The sequence below is a fragment of the Cydia splendana genome, chromosome 13 (genome assembly GCF_910591565.1).
Source record: "Cydia splendana chromosome 13, ilCydSple1.2, whole genome shotgun sequence".
NCBI classification, from domain to species: Eukaryota; Metazoa; Arthropoda; class Insecta; order Lepidoptera; family Tortricidae; genus Cydia; species Cydia splendana.
Window position 1 is genome coordinate 12,133,924 of NC_085972.1, and position 25,231 is coordinate 12,159,154.

At 38.7% G+C, this 25,231-nt stretch overlaps 2 protein-coding genes across 4 annotated transcripts; one reads left to right on the plus strand and one right to left on the minus strand.

The window, feature by feature from the left end:
• Positions 1-768: 768 nt before the first annotated feature.
• Positions 769-16,982, minus strand: LOC134796079 (ubiquitin conjugation factor E4 A). Its single transcript, XM_063768013.1, has 16 exons — positions 16,149-16,982; positions 15,890-16,021; positions 15,415-15,578; positions 14,792-14,971; positions 13,725-13,877; positions 9,159-9,327; positions 8,917-9,052; positions 7,975-8,169; positions 7,155-7,325; positions 6,120-6,243; positions 5,438-5,583; positions 4,600-4,749; positions 3,921-4,164; positions 3,464-3,626; positions 2,866-3,070; positions 769-1,576 (listed from the first exon to the last, which is right to left on the minus strand). Exons 1-16 carry the CDS (start codon positions 16,780-16,782, stop codon positions 1,426-1,428), a joined length of 3,117 nt encoding a protein of 1,038 aa, XP_063624083.1. The 5' UTR covers positions 16,783-16,982; the 3' UTR covers positions 769-1,425.
• Positions 16,983-17,456: 474 nt separating this feature from the next.
• LOC134796080 (protein suppressor of sable) lies at positions 17,457-24,782 on the plus strand. 3 transcript variants are annotated; one of them, XM_063768015.1, is made up of 2 exons: positions 17,457-17,620; positions 20,585-24,782. In XM_063768015.1, the coding sequence occupies exon 2, from the start codon at positions 20,598-20,600 to the stop codon at positions 24,066-24,068; it is 3,471 nt and encodes a 1,156-aa protein (XP_063624085.1). In that variant the 5' UTR covers positions 17,457-17,620; positions 20,585-20,597; the 3' UTR covers positions 24,069-24,782. The 3 variants fall into 3 exon arrangements, with proteins under 3 accessions (XP_063624085.1, XP_063624086.1, XP_063624084.1); XM_063768016.1 differs by lacking the exon at positions 17,457-17,620 and adding an exon at positions 17,667-17,911; XM_063768014.1 differs by lacking the exon at positions 17,457-17,620 and adding an exon at positions 18,296-18,605.
• The last annotated feature ends 449 nt before the right edge of the window (positions 24,783-25,231 follow it).

Here is a 25,231-nt window from a genome sequence, read left to right on the forward strand (position 1 = left end):
TGCGATGTCTATTTAGGTATATGTCTTGGTCACATTAGTAAAGCGCATTTGCTCGCATTAAAGTATCGCCGGTCGTTCACAAGAAAATGTTATTACTTTCTTACCACACTGAACGTAAACGTGTATTATAGACGTGTTAAACATACTACTATGTCGTCGGGTGACAAGCAAAAGTCACTAAGTACCACCACAAGTTCATAGCCATAGTGAACCATATTAGTACTAAAAGAAGGTCGATATTTGTTTAATTTTTTTTCAGTTGCTTGTCATCTGACGATGTCTACGGTGACGCTGACTGACGATTTGGTGCAACCGGCCCTTAATACTCGCTGAATGCTCTTAGGCAACAGTATCTCGTCGTACATAGTTTGATATCCACAGAACGCTTCAGCAGGTTTCGAAGTCATACAATTGTATACCATGTTCTCTCGTAACAAAGTACACATTTAGACGAACTAGTTTTCTAATGTACGATCGAAAGTTTTAATTTTTGACCCATTTTGTACCTTGTCACAGTGACAATAGTATGAGGTCTCTAGCGACTTTCATATTGATTGTCACTGTGACAAGGTACAAAATGGGTCATAAACATACATCGGATTCTAGGGGGCAAATTGTATGACGGATAGGGATCCCGTCATACAATTTGCCCCCTAGAATCCGATGTATGGTCATAAATTAAAACTTTCGACTGTACCACACGGTTATTATGCGTGCTGAACCAGACGAGTGCTATTGTTCGTTCGGTGGATATCCAGCTATGGTCATTAGGACACCGTCACAAGCTTACCCTTATACGCTGTACTTGAGGACGGGGTGTGAAGAAAATCCTACACACAACCAACTTACAAGTACATATAAAACTTATTTTATAGCTTATGCTAAAAAAGACCGCGTGGCTATTTATCGCACTCTACAAGAACCCACAATAAAGCTTAACGCTTTCACTTTGCATGTCTAATAATTTAGATGTCTGTGCCATCGTCAACCTGACAAAAATAAAGTCAAATTGACGCTGTGGATAAACGGTAAAAATAGATTTTATAATCCAGACACGTTTAGCCAATACGATATATACCTATACTGCATTTCTTACAGGACTCCCCAATTTTAAAGTCCGTCCAAATCTGGCGCCGGTAGCGCACCATTCTCATCACATATTGCACCGACTCTTCTTAACGTACTACAAAATGCATACAAATAGTTAATGACCCTTTCCTGAATGGTGTCGAGCGGCGCATTCGCCAGATCTGGACGCACCTAAAAAACTATTATACCACTCTCGAAAATGCTCTCGATTTTGCTTAGAAACTCGATACAAAATAGAGTAGGTTCTCAAGAATGGCACAACACTATTAAAGACTAACTATGACGATACTAGCCCGTCTAGTATGTCGACTAACAAGTTATACAAAATTGTAAAATCTATGTGTCACTGGTCCGGGGTTGAGCAATTTTCTGCCTCTGTTCGGCGATCCACGCGTGGATTTTCTCTTTTAGTTCAACGTTAGATTTCACTTGATCCATGGATAGCGGCGATCGGTTGAAGGGATCCGACTGGTCACTTAGCAAGTGTCTGAAAAAAATATATACTAATTATAGTATATGTACTTTCGAAATTCCTTAAAAACGGTGTAATCCGATGGAATGGCTCCCGCGGATGAGTGGAGTGGGCACAGATGGGCAGAAATTGTTCCCATCTGTGCCAGCTCCCGTTACGTTATATCTATTTTATTAAGGTATGCGTCGACAAGAGGCTGCCGCGACCCAGCAGCGGCTGCCCGGCAGTCGCCGCCCGGCGGTCGCCGCACCGCTTTATAGGGATTTGTATGACACACCGTCCGACCCAGGCTGCAGAGCGGCGCGGCCGGGGGGCGTGGCCTGTGCGCGACCTCGGCCGCGCCGCCGAGCCGCTCCCGTAGCGGTCTGGCAGCGCTGCCCGTGTTCGTCTTGCGAAGAAAACGACGAGTATATTAGTAATAGTATAGGCACATTAAATTGACCGGAATTTTTTTTTTCTTCCCATAACTGACTTTTTAAATATGCCACTGTCTCCTTCCTTTACATACGAGCCCACATCAACCGCAATAAATTTGCAATGTGCGTCTACAATTGCCAATAGCACAGTCGAATCGTAGTCTTTGTAGTTGAAAAACATAGATCCGCTCTTTTTCGGACATTTCATGCGTACATGTTTGCCATCGATGCCAAAAAAATTCCGCTATTTGTTTTAATTGATTTTCCGTCGGCACAGGTAGGAAAATTGGAACTAAATTCCTTCGCTTTCATATATTTAAATTGTCAGACATCGTTATTAAATAATACGCAACTGAATCGCACAACTGCTAGCACTGACTCCTGTGTGACTACTGCACGTGGCAGTCGGCAGTCGCCGCCCGGTCGCGCCTATCCGAATGGTTTCGGCGGCGCCGCCCAGCTGCCACGTTCGGCGGCGGCGGTCGGTCGCGGCAGCGTCTTGCCGAATGCTATCTTAGCTATGTCAGAGATATTGATGACATAAAAATGCCACAAATGGTACTTTATAGTGTTCGGTTCACTAATTTTATAGTGTTCGGCGACTCTTAGTTTAGCGCATTATGTGAGGAATAATTTTATAAAAACTTGTATCCAGTAACCTGGCGATAGTACGGTCTACAGTAGTGCGCGAAGACGACAGCAAGACGAGTCGAGCAATTCATTAGGTGCGTTGGTGGTGATGGTCTGACTCGTCGAACTGCTTCTGAGCAGAAACCTATAATTCGGTCGGCTCCAAAATTCTAGGAGTGGACCTAGTGGATAGGGTGGACCTTATGCCTTTTGTAATAACGTCCACCAATGGACAGTAAAGGGTGTTGCTGTTTGTACCTGGCGATGGTGGTGCGGTCTATGGTGGTGCGCGAGGACGGCAGCGTGACGGGGTCGAGCATGAGCGTGCTCATGATGGGGTCGAGGAACTCCTCGGGCGCGTTGGCAAGGATTTCTTCGTCGCGCTGTCTCTGCTCAGCCAGAGTGGCTACGCGCTGGGCCACTTCTTGTAGAGATCCGATTAAGGAACCGCCGCCGATACGGACTGTAATGTAGAAAAGAAAAGTGTTAAACCCGCATCAAATTCGGTTCAGCTAAACGCGAGGTAATCGCGGACAAACATACGGGTCAAATTGAGAACCTTTTTTTAAGGTGGTAAGTTAAGAGTAGTTTCAATTACAGGGTTCAATTTGTAGTTGGACAGATCTCTTTGGGATAAAAGCTTTCGGGTTTATTGGAGACTCACTCAGCACGGCCTCGGCGAGCGTGAAAAGCTGCGGCTAGTAGGAGCGGCGGTCGTCCGACACCGCGGCGCAGAACCGCTGGCTGCTGCCCAGCTCCACGTACATGCGGCAGATGTCCAGCACTGTTGTGGCGGGGTCGAATTTGAACTCTTTCACATCTTTTACTTGGAAATAACAGTTTATTAGACACTCACCCAACACAGCCTCGGCGAGCGTGAACAGCTGCGGCGAGTAGGAGCGGCCGTCGTCCGACACCGCGGCGCAGAACCGCTGACTGCTGCCCAGCTCCACGTACATGCGGCAGATGTCCAGCACTGTTGTGGCGGGGTCGAATTCGAACTCTTTCATGTCTTTTACCTGGAAACAACAGTTTATTTGCTGTAAAAATATAGTAGTGCGATTCGGCCAGTAGAAACCGACGTCTCCATGGGAATTATAAAGCCCTCAAAAGTTTGATTTGCTTGACTTGACTTAAGATACAGCATGCATGAGCAGTTAACCGCACGAGGGTACGAATAACGTCTCGGCCGAATTATCGAAGTGAGTCAATAATACGGCTAAATTTGGATGTCGTAGTATTTTGTATGGAGACGGCCGCTATATGACGGCACCGCTATCCTAGGAAACCAGAGCTTAAGAAGTCATACGCACCTTTAAATTCTTCTTATTAGGTCCAACCAAATGTAACAGGAAATAATTGAGCATAGACGCAATCCGCTCGACCAGCGTGGGATGGCAGAACACATACGGAGCATGAGCGGTTAACCGCACGAGGGTACGGATGGTGTCGCGCCCGAGTATGTTGTCGAAGCGAGCCAGCATGCCGATGTGGGAAAGATTTCCGAAGTTCTGTTCGCGTTCTTGTGGGGTCAGGTTAGCCCAGCCGCCTGATTCTCTGTAAAAATAGTTTGTTAAATGGGAAAAGTATTATACCTAATAGATTGTGTTATAGGAAGCTTATTGATTTTTATGACTGTAGATTTAAATACCAAGGACCAAATTTTTTGTTTGCAAAGAAGTATCTTTACAAACTTTATAGTAGGATCTGTTTCCCTATAAAATGCCCTCAGAACATTTTTAACTTGATGTTTACAGTAAACACTACTTTTGCAATACAAAAATTAGAGACAGGTATTATAAGTCATATTTTCATAAGAATTTAACATATATGTGACGTTCCAGGACGAAAAGTACCTTATGGGATCGGCGCTTACGTCGCGTAGTACCGCATTAGTATTTGGGGCAACGGGCAACGCTAATAATGGCGTAAGGGCCGACCGCCATTAGGTACCTTTTGTCGTAGAACGTCATATATAATAGATATACATACTGTGCAGTTTGCATCGTCCGTATCTGCGCCATATTGCCAAGCGCCTCGTCCAGCAAGTAGATGGCGTCGTTGATGAGCAGGTTCACGAACCGCAGGAATATCGGTGGATGCACCGCTTCCATGTTGGCTTCAGCTTCTTTGGCCAGTCGACTGCAAAACGATTTGCATATGTTTTATTATGATACATGTGGCAGATCTGTTCTCACATAAATATAACACTACTAAAATAAGTGCTCCCACGCAGAAAATCGATCTCCATACCCGGCCACGGTTTTATTTGTAATTTCGTCCCCCGTATTTCTGCCATCCTCGACCTAAAAGTAAAGTCTTTCAAAGTGGTAGACTTAAGCTGCCTTTTAGTTTTGATTTGGGACCCTTATTTTGTAACTGTGTTGCGTAAAACACTTGTGTTTTATGTCTAAACGAGCTTAAGTACTATTATTGTTGGTAATAAGTGCATACAATACAAACTAGACATTCACTTCTCACTCACTATAACATATGGAAACAAATCCTAAATAATCTACAAGATTGTTTAACGAGCACGAGCCAAACGATTGGGCTACGTTTCAGTCTTACATCTTATTCTCTACGAATTTATTTGTTAGCCTGTTGTGTCTCACTGCTGGGCAAAGGCCTCCCTCTCTTTATCTACTTTCTCACCTCTCACCTCTCGGTCTATGGCAATATTAGGCCAATCTTTCCGAAAGACGTCAAAATCGTGCCGCCACGCGCTATCTCTTTCGAGGTCTGCCGTGACGCCGTACTATGTTTGGTGTCCACTCGATAGTTTTCTACGAATTATCATATATATTTTACACGGAATGTGTATACTCACGTGAATACATCTCTGTGCTCCTCCATGGTCCACAGGAAGTCCATTACAAGGTACATGGGGCGGCGGTAGTTGAACTTCTGCTCGAACGCGACGCTCTGACCCGTCATCTCGATGCCCACAAACACGTCCAGTAGACAGGGCACCAACTAAAAATAAAAATAAAAAAAAATATCGCTTTTATAATTTATCTTGGACCAGCGGAACTCGGACGCGGAACGGACTCACAGTAAAATAAAACAACACATGTAATTAACCGTCGCAAAACATATACCCATGGATGACGGTTTTCGTCCTCCAGGGCATTGAACTGTCTTTTATTTTCGGTATTACGAATATCCTGAGCTTGGACTCTCAGCGTTCAAATATCATCATTTTTTTTGTGTTGTGAGCTACCATCATTTGACTGATAATTACAATTGGATTTTTGAACTGCTTTTTGGTAGTTCAGTTGTTATAGAAGCTGGCCGGAGTGGTGAGCTGGTATCTCAAAGCCGCGAGTGCCTTTATAAGGCAGGGGGGAATATATTTCCCACATTATATTGAACTTTGTTTCAAAGTGATAGGGTTCAATTTTGCATGATTTCTGACGCCCTTATGCCTCATAAAGGGATAATGTTCAATTCACGTCTTAGAAGGTAAATTCTCAGATTATTCCATCATGTCAAAGTTACCATGAACTAACCTGTAATCTATGTGGATGTTCCTTAAACAACTGCTCACGGTAGAAGGATGCGAGACTGTTTAATGGCTGCTGATCGTCGGGGTGGTTTGGCAACATCGCCTCCAGGCATTCTGCCAGACGAGCCCTTAAACACAATAAATAGAAGTAAAAAAAAAACACTAATGGCCCTGAAGCTGAACCAACTCTGAACCCTTCTGCCTACTACGCCGTTTACCTTCGCTTATACCGCTTTCGCAATAGTGCCCAAACTCATGCTACGCCATAGCCAATATTTCCCGCTTTTGATAATGACCAACGACAGTAAGTTTCCCACTTATCTCAAGTTAGTGCTTCTGCTGTTGACATGTACCACACCATGACCCGAGTACGAAATTGCGGTCACGGGCAAAATATAATCACTCTCTGTTCCTGAAGCTATCGCGCTGCCGTTTCTTTGGCTGACGCCCAAAAAATCTGATGGTAACTTCGGGCAGTGGCAACAGCAGGGAAGGGGTTTATACAATGTCCCTCCTTCCTTGCCTAGTTACTTAGCTGAGGTGAGGGTTGTAGGTGCGGCCGGAGTCGCCCATGAACGTGAGCACGAGCGTGAGCGCGGGCTGTAGTAACCCCGCTACGTCCGCTTCCTCAGTGATGGCCCCCACAGTGCGCCGCGCCATTGTTATTAGCACCACTACGTTCTCCAGCACAGATGTTACTTACCTGAGGTGAGGGTTGTAGGTGCGGCCGGAGTCGCCCACGAACGTGAGCACGAGCGTGAGCGCGGGCTGTAGTAACCCCGCTACGTCCGCTTCCTCGGTGATGGCCCCCACTGTGCGCCGCGCCATTGTTATTAGCACCACTACGTTCTCCAGCACAGATGTTACTTACCTGAGGTGAGGGTTGTAGGTGCGGCCGGAGTCGCCCATGAACGTGAGCACGAGCGTGAGCGCGGGCTGTAGTAACCCCGCTACGTCCGCTTCCTCAGTGATGGCCCCCACAGTGCGCCGCGCCATTGTTATTAGCACCACTACGTTCTCCAGCACAGATGTTACTTACCTGAGGTGAGGGTTGTAGGTGCGGCCGGAGTCGCCCATGAACGTGAGCACGAGCGTGAGCGCGGGCTGTAGTAACCCCGCTACGTCCGCTTCCTCGGTGATGGCCCCCACTGTGCGCCGCGCCATTGTTATTAGCACCACTATGTTTTCTAGCACGAATTCTGGGATGCACCTGTAGATATTTCAAAATTAGTCTTCTTCCTCGCGTTATCCCGGCATTTTGCCACAGCTCATGGGAGCCTGGGGTCCGCTTGGCAACTAATCCCAAGAATTAACGTTGGCACTACTTTTTACGAAAGCGACTGCCATCTGACGTTCCAACCAAGAGGAGCAAGTAGGCCTTATTTGTCTAGGGCTTATTTCAAAATTAGTATAGGGTTTATAGTTTTTTCGTAGAGGCAGCGTGCAGGAAGTTAAACTGTAGGAGCCTCCTATTTATTAGCCTGAAGTGTAAATGTCACGTGTAAGTTTCCAAAATAGGCGGCATGATGGCAAAGACTACAAAGTTCAATGGAGCGTGCGAGAATATGTGGTAGCACCCGTTTGTTGGAGTGAATTGTCAATAGCCGGATCCACACAGAGCGAGCATACGCGCGTAATTGCCTCGCGCGTATTCTCACTCTGTGAGGACCCGGCTAATAGTAGGTATCTATTGTTAATTACAAGCTTGTAAGAGAATTGTCTTGTACGCCGTAAGTTAAGTGCTCCAACTTAAGCACCGACGTCCTCACACTAGCTGTATAGTTATGTAAGGGCACCGACTATACAAGTACAAAGCTAATACCAGCTACTACGTATGTTGTGACCGGTTTGGTACCTACCGCAAAGTATCAGGTGGCGGTGTTCGAATAGGCATCTCCACAGGCACAATATTTGTAGGCGCGTAGTTTGCCTGCGGCGCGGCCGGATCGGGTCGGACAGCCACTTGCACCAGCCAAGTGCAAGTGGTGGCTTGCAGTCGGTTTAGATTTGCCAGCATTTCACTCTCCAGTAGCGCGCAACGGAGGCTCACGAATCTTAAAAAAAAGTTTTAATTAAAATTAAGTGATTTACATTCTTATTGGTATATTGTGTCAAGTCAATAGGGAATATTACGCGAAACTCTGCGTAGGTAGCGCCACTACCACTATCTGTCACAATCTGGGGGTCTGCCGCGAAACAAGAAAATCGAAATTTCGTTATCTAACCTCTCTATGACTCTTGCATATTCGAGCGATAAAGAGGCAGATAACTAAATTACGATTTTCGCGTTTACCGGTAGGCCCTTGTTAACAAACCGCCTTGATGCATCCATGTCATATTTTATTGTCTGTGAAAACTTGTCAAAAAACAGTTTAAGGCACAGTATGTATAAGTTAGTCTATGAATTTACTAGAGTCGGTAGTGCTGCACTCTGGCGGTAGAACATTGCAGTAATATCCCCCATTGAAAAACATTTATAAAAGGCATAATGAAAGGAAGGGAAGTTTCATTTTGATCTACCCTTCAAGGGTAGATCAAAATAAAATGATGCATTTATGACACAAATACAGATTTGAGGAGCTTCAAAAAAGATATGTACGGATCTTCGAAGGGTCTGTAGCGCACATGTGACATCCCTGGAAATGCACACGTCCAGTCAACGATAACCGTTTACCATTACGGAACAAAAAAAGAGAAGGTAAGGAGAAGTCGTATAAAGGCAATCTAAATTCGTATCCTTTTTCCAAATGTTTGTCGAATTGCTTAATTTTGACACTTTTAAACTAATTACTGTAGGTTACTTGGTCATGAGATGGTGAGTCCTCTGCCGCATGGGCTCGAGCAGGTGGTGCGCGCCGCCCACGTCGGCCATGGCTCGCTGCGCGCGCCCCAACTCTTGTCCGCAGCGGTACAGCTTCTCTGCGCACACTCGGACCCCTGAAAACACACCCCCAATATTATACCACTAGCCACTGCTCACGGTTTCATCCACGTAGTATTCGTTGGAACCTTTCAATCAAATCAAATTTTTAACTTAACTTACCCAAATCAATACATTTTTGCGTCATGAAAAAGCACTCGGTAACAAAATTGTAGGTGTCAGCTGTGGGCCGCTTCAACGACTGGTTGTTTTCGTCTTCCCTAGATGGCAGCAGACTCGTCTCGCTGTGTAGGCAATCTAGATGTACAGATTTGGCTTCACATTCTTCTGGCTGTGGAAAAGGACAAGTTTTTTTTTAAATAAAATATTGCCAGCAGCAGAAATAGTTAAGTGGGTGAGGTGTTCAAAATATTCTGAACTAAATTTCGTTCTTAAGAGGTTAACCTTTTCGACGCCGTGTCAAACACAAAAGCTGTCACGCGGACGCCACGTCACCGAAGTGTCAAAACTGAAATTGAACTTTATGCATATGCACGTAGGTCTATGTTGCTCTGTGGTCTGTGACCGATTAATCAGTCTTTGGCGTTGAACCTGCGGCGCGTATATATCCGTCATTAGCGTCCAAAAGGTTAAGAGTGGGTTTATGTCACTTTACTGTACATTGTATTGTACTGTACTATAATTGATAAACACTTAAGAACTTTCTATGGAAATATCCGTACAAAGCGACCTGTTTTAATTCAATTGACTTGCTAGACGTGAAGAAAGGTTGAAAAAACTTAGATAGAGATAGCTAACATATTTTTTATATTTTTATAGCTAAGCAGAGTTGGACTCTTTTAGTATGTACCTGGAATTTCTGAGATGAGAAGGACTTTAAAAAAACATTACCATCTCTTTAAGGCGCGGTGTGTAGTAAAATGCGCTTTTTTGTCACCATATTTACAGACTTTTACAAGGATTTCATGCATTATTTTCTAGTATGTATAACTTCAGTCCTTGAACTACGTTATTGCTTGTCAGAAACACGACGGCTCATTATTTTCTCGATAGAATCTTAAGTTGAAAACATGCCTAACACTGTCTTTATTTCCTTATGTTAGAAGTACTACGACGAAAATGTATATGAAACTTACTTCAGTCGATAGCTTTTAAGTAAATCTTCATTATTGCTTGTCCTTTTATCGATACGTTAATTCTTTCATTAATCATTTTATGAATTCAACATTTTGCCTACTAAATTACACCCTACGCGGCAATACCTTGCGCCCATTCCTCACGCCAGTACGCCCGTGACCACTGTCAGCGTCGGACCTTTGCTAGTTCGGACGGTTCATAAAAAGGGTAATCACAGTATAAATATGCAAATATGTTATACACACATTGTTTTTCAACATACTTACGAAGAAAAGCAAAATAATTCTTAAATACGGTGACATTTCAGACATTCGTCCGTCATATTGTCATTTTATAACAAGTTGAGCAGCAAAGGCACACACCCATCTAACCAATCCGGAATTCAATCACGATTGATAAATTGTGTAAACATATTTTAAAAGGCTATTAAATTAATCAATTAATTGAATAATTTTTAAACATAGATATACAGGATTCAAATAGTAGGAGATCCCACATATATGGTCGACCTTCACGAATCTGTCTGACGGATGAGACTATGAAAATATGAAAGAAAATATGTTCCAGAACATAAATAAATAGGGTTGCCTAAAGAAATACGGTCAAGGCTATTTTTAATAAAAAAAAATAAAAAAAAATATTTCGGCAAATTTCACCGATTTGTCTGACGAACGAAATAAGTTTCAATGGAAAGTATACAACTTGTACAACATAAATCAACTAGGTTGCCTATCTTTTTCCGGTCACTATTATGTGGTTGCCGCGTGGTTAAAGAGGTGATTTTATATCGATAATTGCACTCATCTGTCTGACGCTTGAATTATACATCAAAATGATGGTAATTTTATTACTATATATATAATATATATAAGGGTTGCCAGGCTTTTAATTAAAATAAGAAGGGAAGACTTTTAGCGATAACTCATAAACAGCTTAACTGATCAAGTTTGTTTTAATTTTATTTGATTGAGTTTTTTAAGCACTATTTTCATGATTTTTTTCATATTTTTTGGACACATGGTTCAAAAGTTAGAAGGAAAAACTCTTTTTTTCTTTCTAGACGATTATTTCCGAAATGATTCACTTTATCAAGAAATGTTGTTTAAAGACCCCTATTTATTTTGAAAGGCCTATCCAACGACACCCCACACTATAAGGTTGAAACGCTAAAAAAATTGTCACACACATTTTGTTTCTTTCAAAGCGATTATTTCCGAAAATATTCACTTTATCAAAAAAAGTTCTTCTAAAACCCCTATTCATTTGGAAAGACCTTTCCAACCACACCACACACCATAGGGTTGACACGAAAAAAAAACTTCACGTACATTTTGTTTTTCCTAAAATATTTACTTTATCAAAAAATGTTTACTAAAAAAACCGTATTTATTTTAAAAGACCTATCCAACGACATGTCACACTATAGTGTTGAAGCGAAAAAAAAATTCATGCCCACTTTTCATATAAGGGAGCCAGTGCCACCCTATTAAATATTTTTTCTAGTTTTTATTTTACGACTTTGTCAGCGTAACTGATTTATATATTCTTGCTTATTCTAAACTAAAAATTTGATTTATGATGAACAATTACGAAAAAACGACGTTTTCTTAAATCGACTCTTTTATATCTTTGTTATAGGTGAACCAGGATCTATTGAGGGTGCGCCATGTTACGGAAATTTGTTGGTACTAATTTCTAGCAATGGCAACAACTTTAATAATAGACAACATCTACCCTCTATGATAGTTGTCAATATTGACAATGTAAACATTGCTTTGTCTAGTTTCGTGTGAATTATTATTAGACTGCAATAATCATGCCGAAAGTTTTAGATTTTACAGAGAAAAAGTTGTAAACGGTGTATATAGTTATTTCTTGAAAAAAAAAACGTGCGGGAGAGAAATTTCTTCCATTAGAAAACATAACAAAATTACCACCTGAATTGACGGGTAAGTTTCAAACTTATGGACAAATGTCACTATAGTCAGGTCGTCACGATTTGGTTGATGTCTTGTAATAATTTGATTTGTGTATTAGGTGTATCGCATGCATCGGTATCACGGATTGCTAGCGAAGGGCGTAAGGGCGGAATTAAACGACCAAACCTAAAAAAAAGAAAACAAAAAAAGAAAATAGATTTGGATGATTTTGATTTATGTGTCATACGTCGTAAAATTCACGAATTTTATAGCGTAAAAACCGAAGAAATATCCAAACATCAAACTTCGCACTTATTAAAGTTGTCGGAATAAAACAAAAATCATCTGCCAATTTCCATTGTCCCCACTATACAAATTGTTGCTATATAAAATTCAAAACGAGCGCCCTCTTGACAGTACTCCCAAAGTTCTGGTTTACCTATAACTTTAACAACCCTAAAGCATTGATCGTAACGTAAAAATAAAAATAACCAAATTTGTAGGATTTTTTTGGCTTAAAGGGATAAGTTCGCCTTTGTACTAATGATGAATGTTATTTTTCCTGTTTTGTTTTGATTTTTGTACAATAAAGTGTTTTGGGGGGGGGGGGGGGGGGGGGGGGGGGGGGGGGATTTTATGTTAAAACTTTTGTTATTGTTTTGTATGCTATTCGTACAGATATTCGAGATATGAGCAACAATATGAAAAAGGTACCTTCGCCCCCCTCCCCCTACACCCTCAGCACACCCGCTAAGCTCGAGGACTTTAAGTATGTTTATCTGGACATTACAAGGTATAACTGTGCCAATTTCAAAATTATACGAATTATTTCCCCAGTTTTTTTTTATTTTCTTGAGTTATTAACTAACTCGAATGTCGAAGTAGAAGTGTTTTTTGCCATTACAATCTTTAAATGCTTGACTCGTCAATTCAAAATTAGAAAAATGGTAAGTAATTACAGTTAGAGTTATAATTCTTTTTTGTGAAGATTGCTAATTTTATCTACTTATTGGAGCTATGCATAACTCAATAGTCCCACAAATTATCTTAGCTTTGCTACTATTTTTCCTTATTTTCACTACCTACTTGCCCGAAATTGACTGCTAGAGTTAGACCAAGTCTGCAACGATTTTGATAGCATAGGCAGTGCAAGTGTTATTCATAATTTCATAGAAGTTTGACGTTTAAAATAACACTTGCACTGCGTGTGCAATCTAAATCGTTGCAGACTTTTCTTGGTCTAACTCTATTACATTTTTAAGGTCTATTAGTAAGTACTAGTTTTTGTCTCATAATAATTTGGCATCTTTTGACTTGATTCTCAGTTTGTCGCGGTATACACTCATATTGTTTATAATTAATAATTATTTAGACTCCCCGTCTTACCTACCGTTTTTAATTTCATTAAGTACTCATCAAAATACGAATTTGCTAATAAATCTTATTCAATATTAATTGCCGGAAAAAATCCCGGAACTGACAATTCAGAATACCGATGTCGTCAGAATAAGGACGTAGACGTGCTGCGCGGGAATGGTGCGGTGCGCCGCGCGGGGCGCCCGCCTGCCCGTTCTACCACGCGTCTGCTTCACCCCCTTGAAAACGTAAAACTCGAGTATAAGAGCGCCTTAATAACATTAACATTTAAATATATAAAAATGCCACAACTCACAGGTACAGCACCATATGTGGGGTCAATTTTGAGTGATTTGGGGTCATCAGCAGTGGTGCAGAATGGCTGGCATAGATGGAGTAGTACTGCTCCGAGGTTCAACATGAAGCCATCCGAGACACAGCTCAGTGTTGCTGCGCTAACTTCACCAGCCTGAAAAACCAATAGAAAATGTACCATCGCCACAGGTCCACCGATGTACAGTTAGGAGTGTTGCTGTTTGTAATCATAAAAACTATTAAAAAAATTCCGACCTAAATCTGTCCTGTAACTCGTGAACACCTGCTTCTAATATGTATTTTTTTTTAACTTTGGCAGTTGCAAGTTTTTTCTTCATGGTGGCTATGGGTATACATTTTTTTTTAAGACTCGCAGCCCTAATCAGAAAATACATTTTACATATTTTTTTACCATGTGGGTTTTCAATTTTCAGAAGCATAACTATACATGTTAAGAGGGACAATTTACTAACAACTATACTAACTAGTTAAATCAGCTACTACATATGAACTTGTTACTAAGAAATTCCTATGAAGACAGTAACAATGATGGTTGATGGTGGCGTCACAATCAATCTCCTTTTAATTAGTATTTGTTGATATCAATACATATAATTGAAAGCTCAAAAACATGTTTCGTAATAAGTAATAGTATTATCATACAGAACGGCCACGCACCGCCCCGCCCCGACTCGCATTACCTCGCCCCGCGACTGGCCGCGACATGAATTTGGCGGACTTCTGGCGTTCTCTCAGTAAAGCGACTTACCTACACATACACAATGACGCGTGTACAGACGTGCCGCGCACACATATAAACGCAAATGATTTTTGATGTATGGCGTGTCCGCCCTGTGCTAGCGATCCGCCCCGGCTTCGCACAGGTGAACAAATTATACACCTTATAAACCTTCCTCAAGAATCACTATTGATAGGTGAAAACCGCATGAAAATCTGTTCAGTAGTTTTAGAGTTCATTGCTAACAAACATACAAATACACAAACAGATAGACGCGGCGGGGGGCTTTGTTTTATAAGGTGTAGTGATTTAAATATCATAAAAGTTACCTGAACATTCCACAGCTTGCCTTTAGCAACATTCATCTTTAAACAGTTCCCAATCCATGACAACAAACGGTTCCTCATCTGCGGACCCCCTTTGAGCAGCGTCAGGAATATCTTGTGCAGATTGTTAGTGAGATGCGAAGACGCATTCCAAATAGATGTCTCCATCAATGATATTGCAGACTGTAAAATAATCATATTATTTAAAATCAGTCAGTCACAAGAGGAATAAATACTATTAATTTGTTTCTAATGTCATTACTAGTGTTGGTGTACCTATAAGGTCTCTGATCAATTACCATTAATACCTAAAATGTTATGGATAATAAATAATCAGATCAAAAATTTTAGTAATAGATATGATATAGTATAGTTTCCAAAGCAAATTTATTTGATTAGCCTTGTAAGATTTATTTAGACATAGAAACCGTAGGCCTAGCACAGGGGTGATGTGACAGTATCTCGACCACAGGATAGACTATATACCCATCCCTCTCTAATTCAGTTAGAAAAAGATAGGTAGTACATCTGTTGTGAGAAATACTGTTGCGTTGCTCCTGTGCTAAGCACACTGTTTAGATAAAACTAAATAAAAGCCTTTAAAAACAACAGCTTCATGCTAATACCTGATCCATTGGGTTATCAAAGAACTGATGGAATGAGGAAGATGTTTTCGGTAGAACTGATAGGCTCAGAAGTGCACCTATAACTGAGTCTTGGTAAAATCTTCCATTACTTTTATTTTTTGGTTCACATGTTTCTATTAAAATTTGTGCTAGGTTTGGATGGCCTGCAATAAACAATAATTATTATTAATAAGGACACATTATATATAGCGCATGACCTTAGAGCATTAAATAACCGGAGTCACCTTTAAGAGCTTACCCCTCTGCCGAAAATCTTGCACAATTGTGCAAACTTTTGTATGGACTGACATGGATATTTCTACGTTACGTACAAATCATGTAGAAACAGTAATACATTTGATATCCCCTCCCCCGCAAAAATTGGCAATCTGTTTTGTACAGAAAATGACAGGCAAGGCATCTCCAGTTACTAAATGTTCTAAGCGCATGACAAATTAAAAACACAAAAACTTACTGGCAAAAATATGTATAGATGGCAGGATGTAGATAGGAAGGTTGATTATATTGGACTTGTTTACTTCAGCATGTAGCATTTGTAGAACTGGCACCATTGTGTCTCGCAGCTGTTCCTGAACCCCATCTTCACCTACGGACATTACAGATTAATTTGGTTATATTGGATAAACTCAATTATGTCAATACTGCACTAATAATCATAATGGTGTCTTCTAAATTTCTAAAACACTAATGAACTGATATTCTACAAATCTTACCATCAATAACAAATGCCTTTACAATGTCAATAAAGAATGCATGACTTTGAGGATCAACATGTTTCAATAATTCTACAAGTTGCGCAGTAAAGTCTTGTCCCTCAAACAGGGCTGGTTGCTTAAGAGCTGTTACAGCATTTCTGAAAATAAGCTCACGCATCTTTTGCACCCCATTTTTCACAACATTAGAACTATGGTTCTCATAACATTGAAGAGTCTGAATAGAGCTAAACAAATACGAAAACACCTGCTTCTGGACCACATGTTCTTGAAATACTTTATTATTTTTGGGTATAACACACAGTTCAATGTCAGGCAAAAGCAGTCTTTCAAACAGTGCCTGTTCCAATGCCTCCAAATCTATGTGAATGCGAGGTTTCATCGCTTCAGCTAGTTCTTCTAAGAATATCAACTGTCTGTTGTTTTGAGGTCCTTTTAGTGCATTTGCGTTTATTGTGAAGTGAAAAACATTTTCAACAATGTTGTTAATTATTTCAGCATCCTCATCTTCTTGTGATTTCTTAGGGTTCTCTTGTAGAGATGCGTCAGGGTTCACATAATTTGTATTATTACTTGTTGCCTTCGCCTCTGAGACTCCCAGCAAACCAGCAAATGGATTATTTGGCTCAGACATTATTAAAATCTTGCAGACAAAAAAGTGTAATCAAATAAATTGTGAATCAAAATGTACACTAATCTTATTTCATTTCAGATATACTAATATTATGACCGTCGAGCACAAATGCTAGCACTTGTTGTACTTTTCTTATTATACTGATAAAATGATTAATCAAATTTTGCATTTGAAACTATGACAAAAATTCACTATCACACAAATTGATAAATATGACATTTCATCGTTCTGTTTTGAAATTGTCAGAATATTAAAGATCAGAAGCGTATGATTACATTATTTCTAAATTTTATACGAATTTGATTTTATATTCAAATATTTGTAATATTAGGTAACTTAAATAAATAAATATTAAAATATGACTTATGAAAAATTATAATCATAACATAGTTAAATTCCTGAAACAAGATAATGACAACACTACGTTTTACATTTTTACTGGCAATAGTCGACAAAAACTAGTAAAGATTGATTCCTTTTAAAAAGTATTGTTTGAATGTCAGACATTATTTGATAAACAGTAATTATTATATTATTTCTGTTTTAAATAACACAAGATATCCTCTAAAAATGTAAGTTAAATCAGAATGTACACTTTTTAGGATGCTAGTTTATGCTATAGTTCCGTCAGATGATCGACATTAGCGCTATAACAGGAAATGTGCACAAATGTGGAACTAAATATTTGCCACTACGCTTCCATTATAAGCTGCAGTCGTCGTCCGAATCCGAAATCATTATTGCGTACCCGATCGTTACGTCTTTATGCAGCAATGCTATGAAATAATTCCATTTTACATGGCGTATAGTAGTTGCACATAGTGAATCGTTCATTAATGTAAGATTGGTAACACTTACTAATATTATTTACTTAGGCCATAATGAATGCGTGTCCCCTCTAAAAATACATAGTGCTTTTGCAGCTAAGATTTTGCCAAATACACGTGCAATACAACATTCATTTTACACACCAATTAGTATAAATGTAACAGTGATAATTGATAAATCTTAAAAATAAAAGTCCCGTCAAATGCGCATTATCAATCGCATATTGCCACCAGACATCCGCCAAAATGGCGGACAAAGGTCGCAATAACTGATGGCATAATTACAGCGATACCTTTTCATGGTATGTTTGTACGGTATAATGTAAGACTCCATTTTTATTTTAAGTGCATGAAATTTATATTTGTTATATAAATGAACATCTCAAGTGCTTAAATGCATTTGTTCTGATTCATCATATTCAAAGCTTAAGTGGTGTCGGTTTTTGTTTGCATTTTAGTTTAGTTTCCAAGATTAACTGTACTTTCTCTATTGTACTAAAAGCCCGCGATATAACGCAGCCTATATTATTTATATCTCGTTTCAACATATTCATTTTTACCAAAAAACTTGGTTATTTTTAAATTAGGTGGTAGGTATTATACGGCCATATTATGATGGTAGCCTAAGTACCTAAATATCTGAGTCACAGTAGGTAGAATGCTATACGCCAGTAGAATGTCTTGTGGCTAAGTGTGAGTGAGCGTTATACGCTTTGTGACCTCGAATAAGGATACAACACATAGATACGCTGTTCTAGAAGGCTGGCGTCATTCATTCCGTCGTGAGAGCGCGGCGCATAGCAAGACATTGTGAAATGTGAACGGCCGCCCACTGCTTTCCGCACCCAGCTCTATCTACTAATTTACTTGAAAGTAGTGGCTATGAACAGTTACAGTACTGACTTCTGCCATTCAATGTTATTTCTTACTACGCAACTTCTAATTTGTGAATTTTGGAGATAAATTTCCAATGCTTATTGTCTCGGCGAATATTAGGTATAGTATTTAAGACGACAGAAAGTTATTTCAGTACATAGATATACCAAAGGGTTCAATATATTGTTTTTGAATGTATTTCCGTATTAATGTTAAATTATCTTAAACAAAGAAAAAAAACGAAGGTATACCTACCTAAATTAAAATACCATTGCTTTAGTGAATGCTTGTGCAACGTCAGGAAACAATTAGTACTTATCTATAATTATTTTAATGTATTATGCCATTTATATAATTCATCTTAGTTTCAGTGACGTATTTCTCATAAAAAAATCAATATTCCCACGCGCTACTCTCATGCATTACCACTTTAATTTGGTCGGGTTATACGAACAAATATGGCTGCTTGCTGCCAAGTTTTGCAATCTTATTCAATGACGTGTTGTGTTCTATTTTCTTTAAAGGTGTCCATCGTGGCCTCATATTTATTCCAATTTAAGTACATCGTTTTTCAAATTAAAATGTATAAAATAAACCATGTAGGTTATAAATATTATATACCTTGTTCGGTTGAAAACGAGGTATAAAATACCCAATTACTTTTTACATAAGGTTCAAATTGTTTAAATCCTTGATATGAATTATTAGTTATCACTTAACCGATAAAATGATAAAAAGCTTACTAGTTTTGATAAGTTTGATTAGAAAGAATTAATACCAACCGTTCAATCAAATTTAGATGCCTCAAATATAAACCGGCCAATGGCCATCTGCTGGGATTTGTCCAAAAATTGATAAATGTAATTTTTCACAAATAACAACATAGCCCAATCTTTTCGAGACATTTCACCACGCCTTAATTAGTAATAATCATAATTATGTTACACTCGTGACGAAGGTCAATTAAGTTCTTGCAAATATGCACGTATTTTAAACCAACTTAAAAATGTAGTTATGGTAAACCCCCTTTTGAAGTCTTAAAACAAACTTAAATCAATTGCTCGAAATATTAAAAAAAAATCTTAAATAAATATAATTTAATCAATAGATTGGATTCTCCACTCCTACAGTAAACAATTCGCAATTGGTTTCCAGTTTTTTTATAATTATATTAATACGATAAAAAGCATATTTATTTTTAGCAAAACTTGAGCCCTAATTAGTTTACAGATTTACTTAAGACTGGGTGGATGGTCCAGTGGCGCCCTCATTAGGGGAATCTTGTTTTTTAATAAACCAAGTAATTCCTGTATAAATCAGTATATTAATATTGTTGTGCTACTGATTCCCCTTGTTTTGGTCTTTGTCACATAGTTTTATTTTGTTTAGTTTTTTCTTTATCGACTAAACGTCATGTCGTTTAGGTGATAAAGTCAAAAGTAAGTATGTAATATTATAAAACTATATCACATAGATCAAAAATTGGGGAATAAGTAGGACAACAATATCTATATACTGATTTATACAGAAATTATTTGGTTTATTAGAAAGCACAATTCCCCTAATGAGGGCGCCACTGGACGGTCGACCCAGTCGTACTGGATTCCACTGTGTAACGAAACGAATTGTACCCCAATTAATTGCGTATTTCACCATCTTTACACAATGGATTAAGGTACTTTTCTGACAGTTAAAGGAGTTTACTGAACGTGGCTTTGACCAAACCTATTTTATCAAAAGGAAAAAATGCACATGATTTTTAGGGTGCTATGATAATGATATAGTGATGGAAAGAAGTGATTGATAGTTGTAGTTACATATTTTTACTCTACTGCATGAGATCAGATTAATTAGCAATGTTTCGACGTTTTAAACCATTATATCTTTCTTACTCACACTAAATATCATCACTAAGACATAGACAAAAATTAACCACCCTAAGAGAATGGCCTAGTACTAGAACATAGTTATTGAAGGGTTTTTTGAATCCGGGCCTTGGTCTTTATCAGTGAGCGGGACCTCACGAAGTTAAGAAAAATCATAGGAATCCACTCAAATTGTAATTCTCGTTTTTAATAATTGTTTATTCTCAATTTCAGAGACATCATTACAATGGCTGACAGTGCAGCGAATATAGATGACTTGGAAGATGGGGAGATTGAGAGCGACGCCGAAGATGTTCATGAGGCTACAAACGAGGAGAAAAAAGAAGACTTACCCACCCAATTAGATAATAACAAACAATCGGAAGGCAAATTTGAACCACAAGACTCGTATTACCCAAAACAAGGTAAGAAAAAAAAGAAATCTCGCAAAGGTGAACAAAAATTTAAAGATAAAAAGAAAAATCGTAAATACCCTGTTACAAACGAAGAAGATTTTGCGGGCGATGTTGAAAAAGCTATTAGAAAAGTTATGAATAAAAATGACGATGAAGAAGAAATGCCCTTTGAGGAAGGAGAGGATAGAAAAAAACGCAAGAAAAGAAAAAAATACGATGGCATAGACGGACCTAATAAAAAACGTAAAAAGCAAGCATATTCTGATGAAATGGACGAAAGTGAGATGATGTGTGTCAGAGGAGCTTCTCCAGTTAATAGAGAATCTGATATGGGAGCGTATGGTGATGACGATAGAGATTCTTATGCTTCTGACAGTAGCCACGAAGAAAGAAATCTCCAACATCCCCAGCAGAGAAGGAGGCCGCCTCAGAGAGATCGAAATAAGAATAATAAAAATGATAGAAGAAGAGGTGCACATCCCATGCAAGACCCGGACGGTGTCTGTGTATACTTTATGCAAGGTAAATGTCATAAGGGTGACGACTGTATATTTTCACATGACGCACTACCTCCTCGTAAAATGGAGTTATGCAAATTTTATCTCATGGATTGTTGCGCCAAGAGAGACAAGTGTCTTTACATGCATGCTGATTTTCCGTGCAAATATTACCATACCGGTCTTCCATGTATTTATAAAGATGAATGTAAATTTGCACACGGAAAACCTTTAAACGAAAATTTGAAAAATATTCTTTTGAAACATATTGAATCTGCCCCTAAAGAAATACTGGGCGATTTTCCCAGACTTAACAGAGAAGGTGCTCTTAAAATGATGCAGCAAACTCAGGCAAAACTTATACAACAGTTTTCAGAAAATAATGACAGTCAAGAAAAAAATATTCCATCTCTATTCGAGATTAACATACCAAACATGCAAAATACGACAGACTCGCCCCAATACAACCAAAGTAAGATTTCGCCCAAGGTGCGCCAATCTAGGTGGCAAAACGACAAGTCAAACCAAAATTTTAATAATGTTTCACCTAACAGTACTGCAAATGCGGGTACAAATGTCCTCAGTATTAAAAATTTGACCGGCGTGTTAACACCCAGACAAATATCTGATCTGACTAAAATGGGTGTTGAAACTTTAGACCAATTAGGGCAATTAACTGTTATGCATTTAAACAGTATTGGAATTTCACTTAAGCAAATAACAGAAATACAGTTAAATACAATGAGTATTCAAAAACTAGGGCTTATAAATGCAAATACAGAGCAACAATCCTCATCATATTTGGGGGCTGTGTCAAGTAATAAAGACCTGGACCTTAGAGTCCCGCCTGTCGCTCCACCGCATAATAATTTACCTGTACCAGACTTACCCGGGAAAGACGTTGACATGAGATTTCAACCATCTGTTCCGATGCCGATAAATGAAGACAGTTTAACTAATAAAATGGAATTAAAAACTGATTTAAAACCAAATAAAGATATGATTGATATAGATCAGTACACAAAAGATGCTTTAAAATATAAGGACAAAGAAAACGTCGACGTTTCAAATGAAACTTATGATAACGACAAGTCTGTGATCGCGAACGAATCTAAGGATGTAGATCATAGGGTGCTTCCTTTTACTGATGACAGTTCAAGAAATACTCATTTTGAAGAAAGTTCCATTTCAAAAGAGTGCGATGTAGACATAAGGTTTCTTCAGCCGGAACCAATATTTAAGTACCCTGAAAAAAGACATCGCCGATCAACTACGGACGACGAGGATAATAATTTATTAATAGATGAAAAGTGGTACTCTAGCGATGAGGAAAAATGTCCTAAAAAAAAGTCTCCGGCATCGTCACCTCAAACATCACTTTCACCACAGGCACCAGCACCACGTGTTTTCGAACCGTCAACTGTTTTAAGTAAAATCGGAGACCTTTCTAAAATTGATATAAGTGAAGACGTAACTAAATTACTGAACACTATGCGGAATAACTTACAAGAAAATAAAGTTGAACCTAATATCGAAGCCATTAGTTCTCCAAAGTCTAGAGACCCTAGATCTCGGCGCTCTCCGGATAAACCAAATGATGTAGTAAAGCCTGCGAAAAAAATACCACGAGTGTCAATTTATGAATGCGTAGATGGTGAACCAACTGATGGGCGGCGTAGGTCAGATGTTGATTTGAGACAGACTGACTTTAATCTTCCTGCTTTCGGAGATACGGATTTACGACAGGGAACTAGCGGAGACATAGACTTTCGCTTAGGATTACCCTTTAAAGCAATACCCAATTATACTCCTGCGTCAGAAATAGATGGCTCAATCAATAGTCATCCGCATATAACGTATAAACTAGTGCCTATAGACATTCCCAGGCCAGACTACACAGATATTAGAAACAGTACTGCTAAGTCGCAAGCATTATTAGATCCTAGGTTAAGGAAAGTATTTAGATTATCTTTGGACGAGTCTAACAGTGATAGTGAGAAATCTGTTAAAGCTGCACCAGTCGCAACGGGTCCAAGGGCTGATCCTCGAAGAAAACCTAAAGAAACTAGCGACAACGCTTCCCTAGAACAAAAACCTAATACTCTTGATATGCAAACGATATTACAAAATTCTAATTGGTATAAAGATTTGAGTTCCACTCAAAAAATATTTGTCAATCAACATTTAGCTCCTGTTACACAAATGGTGAAACAATTCCAGCAAGACAAAACAAGTGGTAAAACATTTGATCTTAGTATAGTACAAACCAATAATATGTTATGTAGTATCTTCACTAACTTGGGTATCTCTTTAGGTGAAAATGGCGAGTTTTCGTATTTACCTAAACCCAAAGAAGCTCTTCTCAAGACTCCTTTAAATTACCAGAATTCAAATCCATTTGGTATGAACACTAATATACCGGGGAGTGCCACCGATCCTAGTATGAATTTAATGAATCTTCCGCCGATGAATATGGCCGGAGGTATGAATAATATGAATGTTGGTCACTTGCAAAATTTCAATCAGCCTTTTTCGGACCCGCGTGGGGGCCCTGGCCCTGCGCCTGGTCTTTTAGGTATAGCTCCAAATATTCCACATCATTTTAACAATAACTTTGGAAACATGGGGTTCAATGGACCAGGACCTGGTAATGATTACAACTACGACGGGGAACAAAATTACCAGAGGTTCCCAAATAGAGGAGGGCATAGAGGACGTGGTAATGATCGATGGAATCGCGGCGGCTCGGGACGAGGGCATAGAGATCGTAAGAATTACAACGATAGGGGTAGTTGGAAACATTAAGTATAATAAGCAAGTCATTAACAGTAACGTTACTATGGCAATTAAATTATTTTTACTTATAAGTAACCCACCCTTCCGCAAAATCTAAATTGTGATTACGGTGAATATAGACAGACTAATTGTACAGTTTATTTTTATATTTTTATGATCGCAAGTTAGGTCATTCGACCTTATTAAAGGTTTTTGTAGGAATTGTAAATATTTGAATATATGTATGTAGTAGGGCAGGTTCTAGAGAACAGTAATATCATTAATGTAATTATGTCTTAATAATCATTTAATTACGGTTTCTTATCGTAGCAAGTACTCATTGCTTAAGAGCCAAATTGTTTAAGACTGAGTGGTAGAATATTAGGGTGTGAATTGTTTTGTTTCTGTTCCGAGTGAATAATTCCATGAAGTTAAATCTGTATTCTTTATAATGAATGGTTCATTGTGCTTATTTGTTACGATTCTGTTATAACCATCTTAGATTTTATATTTAATTTGTAATTCAGTGTGGTTTCTTGTCGCCGTCACTAATTTTACTATTTCTGTTGTTTGGTTAAAGGAAGATTTTCAAAAGTATGACAAACAAAAAGCAATAATTAAATGTGTTTTACATAAACCTAAACAATACAATTTTACTCTATAGGTAGAATTTGCCGTATTTTGTAAATTAAGTGTAGTGATGGGAAAGAACTAGCCTACTCAAAATAAATTGTTTATATTTGAGAGAGTATTCCTTTTGTCACCTTAATACTTGAATATTGTTACAAATTGTAACTGGATTATGGCACATTAACAACTTAAACGTACCTTTTTTTCAGTATGACGAAATATTGCGTTTTTCTTAAAACAAACTTGAATGCTGTATTCCGTTGTGTAACTCTTATGAGATTATTTGTATGGTTACATAATGGAGTTAAAAAAATGTTTTTTATTACAATTAAATAATTATAGGCATAAAACACGCAATAATTCTACATTGGAAAAAAAAATGGTAATTCGTTTTGTTCTAAATACGCCGAAAGGTTTTTTTGCAGATATGCTAATTGAGCATTGATATGACATGAATGGATGATTTTCAGTGGACTTATGCTACAATGGTGTGTTTGAAGCTCTACAGTATATTGTATGCAATGCTTCGCATATCATCAGGTATGAATGATAGTATAAATAAA